Source organism: Perissodus microlepis, chromosome 13 (assembly GCF_051167445.1).
Source record: "Perissodus microlepis isolate ML-2025 ecotype Zambia chromosome 13, ASM5116744v1, whole genome shotgun sequence".
NCBI classification, from domain to species: domain Eukaryota; kingdom Metazoa; phylum Chordata; class Actinopteri; order Cichliformes; family Cichlidae; genus Perissodus; species Perissodus microlepis.
This window is the reverse complement of record NC_140473.1, coordinates 11,736,052-11,749,449: the sequence shown is the minus strand read 5'-3', so window position 1 is coordinate 11,749,449 and position 13,398 is coordinate 11,736,052. Positions and strand designations below refer to the sequence as shown.

Genomic DNA, 13,398 nt, shown 5'->3' with positions numbered 1-13,398 from the left:
CCCCAAACTCTGCACTGCACTTCCTCTTTCAATACCAAGTTTCAAGGGCGCTACATTGACAAAAGTTTTGGGCCAAACTTCTTTATCTCAACAATTGGTGTTTTCATTCCCTTTGCCACAGGTGCATTAGATCAAGCACCTAGCCGTGAAGCCTGCCTTTACAAGCATTTGTGAAAGAATGGTTCTTTTTACAGAGCTTTTTGAATTTGAGTGTGGTACTGTAATAAGATGCCACCACCGAAACTAGTCAGTATGTGAAATTTCTTCCCTTCTAGATAATCCACCATTAACTGTAAGGGGTGTTATTGTAAAGAGGAAGCGTTTAGTAACCACAACAACTCGACCACCAAGTGTCCGGCCGTGTAAAGTTGCTGAGTGGGTGGCACCAAGTGCTGAGTCGCAGAGAGGGTAAAAGCCACAAACGCTCAGCTGATTCATTAATTGCTGATTTCCAAACCTCCTCTGGCATTAACATCAGCACCAAAACTGCATCCAAGGAGTATCATGGCATGGGTGTCCATTTAGGTTTAGGAAAAGATTTAGGTTTTTGTTTGTTTGGTTTTTCTTTTTCCTTATTCGAATAATAAGTTATCAGAGTTTTACAAGGATAAATTGACTACTTGAGTAATTGAAGTAACATGTCCCTGTCAGGCTAGGTTCCCTGCTTGATCAATAATCCTGTATAGTTTTTCTTTTACTAATATAAGTATATAGACATTTTTTCTTATATTCTTAACTGTATATGTGTAACAATTTAAATTTATACTTTTATTTTATACTTTAAATTTATTTATTCGTATTATATTGGTTCGATGGAAAATACAGGGTGGGCCATTTATATGGATACACCGTAATAAAATGGGAATGGTTGGTGATATTAAAGTCCTGTTTGTGGCACATTAGTATATGTGAGGGGGCAAACTCCTCAAGATGGGTGGTGACCATGGTGGCCATTTAGAAGTCGGCCATCTTGGATACAACTTTTGTTTTTTCAATAGGAAGAGGGCCATGTGACACATCAAACTTATTGGTAATGTCACAAGAAAAACAATGGTGTGCTTGGTTTCAACGCAACTTTATTCTTTCATGAGTTATTTACAAGTTTCTGACCACTTATAAAATGTGTTCAATGTGCTGCCCATTGTGTTGGATTGTCAATGCAACCCTCTTCTCCCACTCTTCACACACTGATAGCAACACCGCAGGAGAAATGCCAGCACAGGCATCCAGTATCCGTAGTTTCAGGTGCTGCACATCTCGTATCTTCACACCATAGACAATTGCCTTCAGATGACCCCAAAGATAAAAGATTAAGGGGGTCAGATCGGGAGACCTTGGGGGCCATTCAACTGGCCCACGACGACCAATCCACTTTCCAGGAAACTGTTCATCTAGGAATGCTCGGACCTGGCACCCATAATGTGGTGGTGCACCATCTTGCTGGAAAAACTCAGGGAACGTGCCAGCTTCAGTGCATAAAGAGGGAAACACATCATCATGTAGCAATTTCAAATATCCAGTGGCCTTGAGGTTTCCATTGATGAAGAATGGACCCACTATTGTTGTACCCCATATACCACACCAAACCATCACTTTTGTTGTTCCAACAGTCTTGGAGGGATCCATCCAATGTGGGATAGTGTCAGACCAATAGCGGTGGTTTTGTTTGTTAACTTCACCATTCACATAAAAGTTTGCCTCATCACTGAACAAAATCTTCTGCGTGAACCGAGGGTCCTGTTCCAATTTTTGTTTTGCCCATTCTGCAAATTCTGTGCGCCGATCTGGGTCATCCTCGTTGAGATGCTGCAGTAGCTGGAGTTTGTAAGGGTGCCATTTGTGAGTAGCTAATATCCGCCGAAGGGATGTTCGACTGATGCCACTCTCCAGTGACATGCGGCGAGTGCTATGCTGTGGGCTCTTGCTGAATGAAGCTAGGACAGCCACGGATGTTTCTTCATTAGTGACAGTTTTCTTGCGTCCACATTTTGGCAAATCCAACACTGAACCAGTTTCACGAAACTTAGCAAGCAGTTTGCTAACTGTAGCATGGGAGATGGGTGGTCTCGTAGGGTGTCTTGCATTGAAATCTGCTGCAATGACCCGGTTACTGCGTTCACCAGATAGCAACACAATTTCGATCCGCTCTTCACGTGTTAACCTCTTCGACATGTCAATGGCTGTGAACAAAGAGAAACTTGTAAATAACTCATGAAAGAATAAAGTTACATTGAAACCAAGCACACCATCATTTTTCTTGTGACATTACCAATAAGTTCGATGTGTCACATGGCCCTCTTCCTATTGAAAAAAAAGTTGTATCCAAGATGGCTGACTTCTAAATGGCCACCATGGTCACCACCCATCTTGAGGAGTTTGCCCCCTCACATATACTAATGTGCCACAAACAGGACTTTAATATCACCAACCATTCCCATTTTATTACAGTGTATCCATATAAATGGCCCACCCTGTAAATACACAGAAATTCAGTCCTACCGTGCAATAACTGGTGTATGTTCTGAATTGCTACAATAAAGTAGATATCCTCTTCTATTCTACTGGAGAAGCATGTGGAAAAGTGAGTCTTTATCCTTACTGGCCTGGTCTCCAGCGGCAAGAGAGTTAGGCCAAGTTAAGCAGCTGATACTGTTTCTCAGATGTGTTTAGAGGCCAGGCACAAGCAGACAAAGATGTGCTTGTGTAGCAGTACCTCATACCCCACCACTGTGATAAGAGAGCAGGCTCACCTGCAGGGCTTTCCAGGGAGGGGAGGTGGATGCCCCTCACCTCTCCCTACGCAGCGCTCATGAGGCACTTTGAGTTTCAAATGGTAAAAACATTTGGTAAACATAACTAGATGTTTTAATTAACATGCTGGCTCTTTTAAAGCCTTTTGCCAGAAATGTAGAGCAGGTTAATGAAAAGTAAAAGAAAGAAGGAGGACTCGCTTGTTGCTTGTTGGTAAATAGAGAGCATGGCACTGAAAAAGAAGAAGACTGCTTTTTTTGGCAGCTCCAAATCCTCCATGCAGCAGGTCGATGCAGGACAACCACTAGGTCGACACATATTGACCGCTGAGTCACTGCTAGCTGACCGTCCTGTGGGAGACTGTGTATCTGTAGTGGTGGATCAATAAAGAGCCCATAAAGTATCGTACGCATTAGACCTGTCTGACTGAGACATTTTTCTTGTGCAAGACCTTCGCCCAGGGCTACTGATATCTTCTAGATGCTTCTTCAAATCATCTATCTATCTATCTATCTATCTATCTATCTATCTATCTATCTATCTATCTATCTATCTATCTATCTATCTATCTATCTATCTATCTATCTATCTATCTATCATCTATCTATCTATCTATCTATCTATCTATCTATCTATCTATCTATCTATCTATACTATTTTCCTTGCTGTCATCACATAGTTGTTCTATCAGATTCACTCCCACTGTTTTGTTTACAGTGGTTTCAGCAGTGTTTGCAAGAGTACGACTGTGGACAATAAATTGTATCGGACATAGAGCGACACAGTGTAATGAAATAGTCAAACAGTCAGCCTTACCCACTCAGCAGTGGTTTCCAAACAAAACTAGTGCATACTGTATTTACTGTACCTGATGAACCAAAGCTACTGTGCAGCAGGTTTTGGGGGGGGGGGGGGGGGGGGGGGGAGTTTAAATGGTGTGATGAAGTTTCTAAAAGAAGTCAGTTCAGCCTCTGCAGCGTTCAGGAGTTGCTCGACAGTTGTGTTTAGTGTTCACTGTCGACTGTGCTGGCAGTATATTTTCTAAGTCATGTCAGCACTCTCCTGGTGTGTTTACTGAAATCACAGCAGGTTCCTGAAAATAAGGGAAGGTATTAACAGACGGCTGGTTTTTGTCCCAGTGTTGATGGCTGGCCCGGTGATAAAAATCACAGTTACACACGCGCAAACACGACTAAAGCGAATGTCTACCCCAGGGATAGCTCTGTTATAATCCCATGACACATGTGTGATGAAACAAAGATCTTATATCTGTAACATTTCAGTTTAGTCTTTTGTTTTTGGTGCTGGTGGTCATGCAGAACAAAGCAGCATATGTCTTCTCACACACACACACAAAAGCCAAAGAGCTAAGATATTTTCTGGTTTCTAGGAAAGACAGTTATGTGAGAGCCATGCTGGACCTGCACCTGCACCTGCTGAATGTGTGCATGACCCTGCATGCAAACTTTAAAAGAAGCTGCTGGAACTGTTCCAGCTGGGCAAAACTGGTTCAGCAGAACAGATTTAAAGGGCTTTTGTAACTCTATAGTTTCCAGGCATAGAACGGTTCTACTTTTCACCTCAACAGTGTTTATCCCACAACTACAACCTATTCTTGTTCATTTTTAGCTCCTTAGACATTTTGTGGTGTGCAGACACACAGGGTTCAGGGTTCTGCTAATAAAATGCTAACTGAGATTTTGTGTCTGTGCAGTAACTAGACCTGTAATGAACATTGTCTGGTCACAGTTTTACTTTTTTAGGAGGGACATTTAGGATGTGTTCCTGTGAAGCTGACAGAATGACTTATATTTTTATATAGAAGAACCTGGTCAATTAGTTTTGTTGGTTTAAGAAATATTTTTGTTTGTTTGTTGTTAATACCATTATAAAATCTTCCCATCAGTGTAATATTTTCCTGATATGACTTTTTTTTCTGGTTCATTCTTATGTTTTTGGCATTGCTGGATAAGTGGCGCAACTGACGTTATGGGGATCCTCCACCAAGGCCAATGCTCTGCGTTTCTGTTTTGAATAAAGCAATCTAAATATGCAATGAAAGCCTTTTGTTCCCATGCTCCACCCCTGGCTTTGTAGTTTTGTTTTGGTTTTTTTATACTCTTACTGACAGACAGACAAAGAGATAAATATCACTGAGCACATAAATCCACCGCAGTGGGAGCAGGATAAAATGATCCACGCGTCTCCTGGAGCAGCATCACCCGTCAAACAGAGCCTTTTCTAAAGTGCCGTTTCCCACGCCTCACCACCCTCTAGTGAACCTTGTTGCCGTGGGTGAGGAGAGAGAGGTGATGCAAGGGGCAGCACTGTGAGGGGGGTCACGGAGAAAGAAAAAGCCGCTGCTCATGTGCTGAACAAACGACAAGGCGAAAAATGACATAAGTTACGAGCCAAATAGCAGTGAGAATTGCAATTTCCTGAGTTGTATTTGCATAGATGGGTTTTTTCTTTGTTTGTTTTTTGTAATTAATTTAGGTTTATTTACACAGCCCTCTTTCTCAAGCATCTTTAATTGCGTTACAATTTTTGCATACCACACAGATCCTGTCCCACACTGAATCATATCGCATGCAATTCAAATGATTCAAATCATTTTCATTGGTTTAGAGAGCCTTGGTGCCCTTCGGATAAGATTTTAAAGAGTGACACTGTTTTTTGTGCAGTGACCCGTCTCTCTATGAGGGAAGTGGAATCAAAGTCAGAAAGAAAACTGTCACGCATCAGTGTTTGTGTTAATATGGCTGCTCTGAACTGCTGTAAAAAATGTAGACCACTTTTTAAACCAGTAATACTGTCATAGCTGCCCTTTAAAGGGATTATTGTCTGATTATTTTAGGCCTCAACAAGTCATTTTTAAAAAGATAATTTTTTTCAGTGGGGCTTGAAGTCTTTTTCAAGTGCAACTTTCTGTCGTCTGATTGACGTCAGCGGCCAGCGGTTCACTCTAAAATAGGTCTCATGGCTAAGTTAGGAAACTCATAGCATACTGCAGGAATGTTTAAAACAACAAACAATGTAGCCGGCTGCAATTCCTTTCTTCACATGTTCAAAGAGGCTCGTTTCAAAGGATGGCCAGCTCGAGTCAGCACTTCAGTGGATGTTTCTAAAATTTGCCCAGCTCTTTGCGTGGTTTTGATCACATGAAAAGTTATCAAAGAGATCTCAGCGGTTTATGTTCTCGTGTGCTGTTGACCCACGTGTACCGAAGAATCACTTGAGCTGTGTGAATGGTTTTATTTTCAGCCCAAGTAGCACTCCCAGACCCACTCCCAGATTATGAGTCCAGAAACTGTTATGATTGGCTGAAGCTTTCATAATTATCACATACTTCAGTGTCTACATCCAAAGACAATAGTCATATGTCTCCCCAGCAGCCGTAAATTACAGCAGGAATCTGCACTTGAAGCCGCAAAGTTTTGCACTCGTCAACTTAAACGACTATCTCTCCTAATTTTGTTTTTAAAGGAACGTCATTTAAATAAATACCTCCCTGCATTAAGTAGATAAAATATTCATCCATTACTCATAGATAATGAGTATTGATGCTTTAAATACGCCATCGTTCGTATTTGTTCACCTGACGACTATTCTGAGGACAGCATATGGTTTTTCTTATTTGCTGCTCGTGATGTTGGCCTGTCGTGATCCATCAGTCCACAGCTGATTATCCACCCATGCAGTGTTTAAACAGCCAGGGAAGATTTATGACTCTCTGACTGTTGATTTTCAAGGTTTTAATCCAAAAAAACAATGACTGCCTTCACATCTACACAGTTACTCAGACTTTGTAACAATTAAAAGCATTTTGAAGTTCCTCTTACAAAAGTAGCATCATCTGACTTAATCCGTGGCTCTTCTTCACAGCGTGTCTTTGTCCTGTCTTCCTCCCCTCACTCTCAACCAGTCGCGGCAGATGGCCGCCTGGTTCTGCCAGGGGTTTCTTCCTGTTAATAGGAAGTTTTTCCTTCCCACTATCACCAAAGCGCTTGCTCATAGGGGGTCATTCGATTGTTGGGGTTTTCCCTGATTTCTCTGTATGATTGTAGGGTCTTTACTTTACAATATATAAAACACCGTGAGAAAATAATTGTTATGATTTGGCACTGTATAAATAAAACTGAATTTTTTTTTTATTATTATTATTTTTTTATTAGTCCTTTATTTATCCAGGTAAAAAATCTCATTGAGATTAAAAATCTCATTTTCAAGAGAGACCTGGCATCATGGCAACAAAAGTCAAAATTGAAATTAAACACGGAAGTTGAACCAAAGTGCTTTAGAGACTCCAGAGCTTTTGCATTCCAGGTCTCCAAAAAACCCCATACTGAAAGGTGTGTTTTGTTGTGTTAACTGATCATTGTGGGACGTAAAAACCACTATGATTTAGTGGTCATTAAAATGTGTTCAGAATTTGCAAATTAATGATGATTCATCACTTAAGTGTGACAGACTGCCCTACATAAGCTAACCCAAAAGTATCAGTGATTTTACTTGATATTGGATTGATACCAAACTTTTCAGTATCACAATGTAACAACAGCAAATGTACAAGAGTCCTTTAATGTTTTAGGAGCTTTGGATTTTATGAGCAAAGCTTGAATTTCTGTAGCGATTCTTCCTTAGGCTGAGATTTGGCAGGTTTATCAGCGATCATGTTGTTGCTGTGTGAATAATCACAACACAACGGTCAAGTGTGTGGAGGCCGCTGCCTGCTGAATGCATTGCCTGGGCATTCCCTAACAGAAAAGGTGGTGATGCTGGTTAAAGTGTTGTAATTTTGTATTTTCTAATTGGTTTTTCATTTTTCATCTTATCCTGGGCATTTATGCTGACAAACTGACAAGACTAAAACTAAGGACATTAGTTTTTTGAGTTGACAAAATGAATTTCGGTTAGTTTTTTTTTTCTTCTTCTTCTTTTTTTTTTTTTTTTTTACAAAAGATATTTTTATTTTGTTTTCTTTTGTTTAACTGAAACGCTTCACCACATGCTTCATCACCAACTGCTTCCTGCTTTTGATTAATTTGTTCTTACATTGTTTTTATTGTTTTACATTGCTGTTTTATTTACTGTTACATTGTTTTATATTTCAATTTCTTGTGTTGTAAAGCACTTTGTGATTTTTTTTTATCTGTGAAATAGGTAATTACTTACTTACCTACTTACATCTGTGTTTAGCTATTTTTTTTTTTTTTTTTTTACATTTTTCGGTTTTGTTTTATTTAATAATTAGTAGCAAATTGTTTTAGTTAATGTGGATTTTAATAAACTAAAACTAAACTAATAAACTTAAAAATAATTTGCAAAGGTTTTCACAGAATGTGATTATTCATGTCTTAGTTAGTGGCCAGATCTTAATCTACTTTGGATTCATCCCTAAAAGGGAGTTTTTCCTTCCCGCTGTCACCAGGTACTCGCTCATAGGGGGTCCTGTGATTGTTGAGGTTTTCTGTCTATTGTAGGGTCTTTACCTTGTAATATAAAACTGCTTGAGGCAACTGTTGTTGTTGCTATGTAAATATAGAATTGAACTGAAATTCATGTCATTTATTTTAAACTTTATTTTTAACTTTCTCTCTTTACAGATGACACATCCTCTAAAGAAGTCAGCAGGGTAGGTGTTTGCTTTATTTATCATCTTATTTTATATATTACATTCTGTATATTATAACATAATATTGTCCTTCAGTAACTGTAAAAATGGCTTGATGCTATTTAAGAACTGCACACACTGAAACAGTTGTGTTTGTCCTTGTCCTTACTTTATTTAGTCTAGTGCCTTTGTATGACTTTGTCATAGGCATAACATCAATATAAAGAATAAGAAAACATATGGTTGGACCATAAACGCATCATGTGTGTCACAGTTGTTGGGAAAGTTAGAAAGGTTCAATGGCTATTGTTACACATACTGCATGTTCACACCTTTGTCATTCACACCATCAGAAGACCGGGTGTCAGCACCCACAGCGGGGCCATGACGCTGAGGAGAAGGAACTAACACATGCACACACAGGGAAAAAAAGGGGGAAAAAATTAGGTCCACTTGGCCCCTCAGTGCGTCACCCATACGTCTGTGCAAACAGGATGTGGGAGGATAGAAGGCGTCTCATGGGGAAGGGTTTCTAGTACGCCACTCTCCCTGCCGTCCTGTCCTCACACTCACGGCAGGAGCAGAACTAGACCGCTCTCTTGCCCCGTACTAGCCGGGAGGTTTGCCTCTTACATAACTGCAGTTTTAAGCTGAGGCTGACCAGCACAGCTTGCCAGAGCTCTAATCAGAACTGTGGGGATCTGGTGGCCTCCTTGCAAAACTGCAGGGGGATCCCTGAGCTAGAGTCTAAGGGTGGGGCGGGGAGTAATGTTATGATGAATGGCTTTGTCTTTGTGAATGGCATTAATCCCCTTTCACTGAGAAACAGAAAAAAAAAGTCATTTGACCTGGAGTAATCTGCAGTAACATTAGACTGAATGCGGTAGAGAATGAAGGTTGTTGTCAGGTTTTTCTGCCTCGTTGCACTTGCTGAATTTTGATATTCAATCTCAGTGTTTGTGCAAGACTGCACAGATCCAATTTCTTTGTGTCTTGTGTCCAGCAGTACCAGGACACAAATATGCAGGGTGTGGTGTACGAACTCAACAGCTACATAGAGCAGCGCCTGGACACTGGAGGAGACAATAAACTCCTGCTCTATGAGTTGTGCAACATCATCAAAACAGGTAAAAGTAAACATCAACCAAAAGTGGATTTTTGCAAAACCTCTCTCGATGAGCACGGCTTCAGATACTCTGGGTGTCATTTCAGCACTGTAATAGTGGAGGAGCAGGATAAGCTCAGATGCAGCAGGAAGTTTTGTCCGTTTAAAATCAAATTTGGTGCACATGTACTTTTCTAACACCCACTGTAGTAAACCCCACCCACATGCTGATCCAATAAACAAAAGTAAGGATAAGAATTACTTGCAAATTAGCAAAGCAAACCAAATCATGTTTGTCACTTAGAGGCCAATAAACCAGAAAATTGAGTTATGTAAAAGGTTAAAAACAATCACTCTTTTTTATTTTATTGATTCAGTTCATAAAGTATTGATGGATTATTTGTTCCTGTTTCATATTATGTCTCCATCTTAATGACTGGGAGAATTTCATAAGCAGTGATTCAAAGTTCTACTTTTATAATGAATCTGAGTATAAGGGTTCACTTTATCCAAACCTCATTTCTCATTAACTGCTTGATCACTTGTGCACTGACTGCACCACCAGGCTCTCTGACTCCACATTGTATGATAACATGACCTATATATCTGTGTGAAATAGGACTGGAAAGGAGAACTGGGAATGAGATGCACTGGATGGCAGTCAAAGCTTTCGGTCAGAGTACCCTTGTAGTTATCTAGGACATTGTTAATAGATTGGTATTAGATTATAGATTATAACCTCCTCCTAAACATCAGCAAGACTAAGGAGCTGATCGTGGACTTCACTACAAAGCAGGCGAGGAATTACAAACCCCTCATCATCAGTGGCACGCCAGTGGAGAGAGTGGACAGTTTCCGATACCTGGGTGTCCACATCACTCAGGACCTGTCATGGTCCTGCCACATCAACACCCTGGTTAAGAAAGCCCGTCAGCGTCTCTTCTTCCTCAGAAGACTTAGAGACTTCCATCTGCCACTGAAGGTGCTCAAGAACTTCTACTCCTGCACCATCGAGAGTGTCCTGACGGCAAACATCTGCACCTGGTTTGGGAACAGCACCAAGCAGGACAGACGAGATCTGCAAAGAGTGGTGCGCTCAGCCGAACGCATCATTCAATCAGAGCTCCCTGACCTGCTGTCCATCTACACCAAGCGGTGCGAGACCAAAGCTATGAAGATTATGATGGACCTCTCCCATCCCAACAATGGACTCTTCTCACTGTTGAGGTCTGGGAAGCGCTTCCGCTCCCTTAAGGCCAAAACAGAGAGAATGAGGAGGAGCTTCTTCCCCCAGGCTATTCGGGCCCTGAACCAGGTGTAGGACTGGACTCTCACACACATCACATCACCACACGCACCACCACACATTTCCTATAATCCTATAATTCCTATAATTTATAATCTTTATAATCTTTATAATCTCTTCTGCTATTTGCACATTCTTTACTGTAAATTCCTAAGTTAATTTGTAAATTTTGTAGTGACCTGTAAATTGTAAATATTGTAAAACTTTTTTTCTGTCATTTAATGGTCGGGCATTGTACAGCTACAAGCATTTCACCCCCATGTCATACTGTGTATGGTTGTGTGTGTGTGACAAATAAAATTTGAATTTGAATTTGAACTGGGGTTTTTGTCTCTCTGTTGTCTTTATTTTTCTCGCTGATATCTGCCATTTATTTTATTTTATTTCATTTTTAAAATGTTATTTCAGGTAGTCAGATAGGGTTCAGGCAGAAGCACCAACTAGTACAGTATTTAGTCAACAATGTTGACAATGCAACAGAAAGCAGTATTTCATAATTATGAATAATTTCAGGTAGGTAAGGTAGGAGTATTTTTTAAAGCAAATATTTAAACTTAAAAAGATAAGATAAGATAAGATAGCCTTTATTAGTGGTATAGTGGGAAATTCACAGAATTACAGCGGTAGGAATAAATAATACTCCAGTAACAGAATAACGATAGATAGATAGATAGATAGATAGATAGATAGATAGATAGATAGATAGATAGGTAGGTTACACATTCGCAGGCATAGGCTGACAGTGAATGTCAGATTTGACCAGATTGTATTTTAGTCACTTGCTCTGCACATCTGTATGTTATTTTTTTATTTATTTATTTTTTTCCTGCAGCAACTAAAGCTGATGGATTTGCACTTTACTTCTTGGGAGAATGCAACAATGTGAGTGCTGACTTCTTCTTTTTTTTACTGATGCATCTCTGTGTATATGTTCCTTTTTTCTCCAGTTGTGCTTCACTTCCTGTTCTTGTCTGTTCTTCTCAACAGAGTTTATGTTTATTCACTCCAACGGCGGCCAAGGATGGCCCTCCATCCCTCATCCCCTCTGGCCCCATCGCATTTGGGACAACCATTGCCGCTCATGTTGCCAAGACTCGCAAAACACTGCTAGTAGAGGACGTCATGGGGGTATGTGTGGCTGTCATCCATCAACAGTGTAACATTTCAGTGCATCTAGTGTTTGACTACTTTATGTAGCTATAAACATATAATGAAATAATTCTTTCCTATTGGTCTCATTGGGTTAATGTGCTCAACACTGTCAAACTAAAGATATTAAAAAATAATCATAATAGGAGTAACTATATGAAACAAAAGGTAAATTAGTCAATACTAATTAATGAATTAATATTTTGTTAAGTGATCAAATATATTAAAAATATTGTAGGCATTCTTTAAGTAATTATTATGATTTATTTGGATGTTGCTGTTGTGTGAATGTACTTTTGCATTAATTCTCCTTTTTTAATATGTTTAATTAGTCTAGCGCAATTTTTGTAAATGTTTCTTTTGTGTTGCCTCAGTTTATTTTCCCTCATTTGTCGTCATTTTCTTTTCTCATTTCCTTCAATATTTCTGCTTCATTAGGCAAATGATGAGTATTTATGTAGTGGGCCATTTAGTTTGTTATCCAGTTATGCTTTTTCAGTATTTTCATATAGTTACACATAATAAATGATCCCTCTTTTGATTTACACTTCACACTTTGAACGGGAGCAGATTTCAAAGGAGGCATAAGAAGAAGCTTCAGAATTCAGGGAAATATCAGCACAGGCACACTGTAGTGGAAACTCTTCAAGTTTAAAAGTCAAAACAAATCAGGTTCAGCTTTAAAGAAGCCTTAACTTTATTATAAGGTGTGTGTCTGTGTGTGTGTGTGTGTCTCTGTGAGTGTGTGTCAAAGTGAAATTCTTAAGAAAACAAGCGCATGAGACACATGTGGCGTACTTTTCATAGCAACAGATTTAGAAACAGGAGTTTCTTTGTAATCTTCATCAGTTAATATGCCCTGTGCAGTTCAGGTGATAATGTTCTTCGCTGGTCTTTGTGTTGCAGGACGAGAGATTCCCAGACGGCACAGGGCAGGACTCAGGGATCCATGTTCACTCTGTCCTGTGCCTCCCCATCGTCACTGCCATCGGGGACCTCATTGCCATCGTGGAGCTTCACCGGCACTGGGGCAAGGAGCCCTTCAACCTCAGCCACCAGGAGGTCAGTCTGACCCAGACAAAACACACCAAGAGTGGGAGGCTGAAGCAAGGCTCACAGAACTACAGTTAGCCTGGTATTACCCTTAATCTGGATCTGTTTGAGATCTCTGTTAGCTTTGTGGGCTTCATTTTTATTGTCGAAAATATATAAAGGGGTATATTTGTCTCCAGATGAAAGTCTTTCTGTGAACAACAGTGCATTGAGCTGGAAAATGGCTTTACATATAGAGAATGTTGAAGCAGGTGTAGGCAGGGTGCATAAGTTTTAAAGAATCAAATTTAAAATGCAGAGCATTTAAAATGCTCTTTTCATTTCTGATCATCATGTAGATATAATCGATATGTGAACAGCTTGTAAAAGTCAGCATAGTTTAAACCTGCATCAGTTTGTTTTTATCTACTTTAAAGTGGC

General features: G+C 39.9%; 1 protein-coding gene across 6 annotated transcripts in view; it reads left to right on the top strand.

The window, feature by feature from the left end:
* pde10a (phosphodiesterase 10A) overlaps positions 1-13,398 on the top strand; it is a 67,129-nt gene that overhangs the window by 41,706 nt on the left and 12,025 nt on the right. For 4 of the 6 annotated variants that reach the window (XM_084948085.1, XM_084948087.1, XM_084948088.1 and 1 more), the window contains 5 exons: positions 8,358-8,386; positions 9,369-9,492; positions 11,609-11,658; positions 11,764-11,904; positions 12,832-12,987. In XM_084948085.1, coding sequence (XP_084804211.1) covers positions 8,358-8,386; positions 9,369-9,492; positions 11,609-11,658; positions 11,764-11,904; positions 12,832-12,987 — 500 coding nt within the window. The remainder of the gene's footprint in view (positions 1-8,357; positions 8,387-9,368; positions 9,493-11,608; positions 11,659-11,763; positions 11,905-12,831; positions 12,988-13,398) is intronic. The other 2 variants (XM_084948086.1, XM_084948090.1) reach the window with 1 other exon arrangement.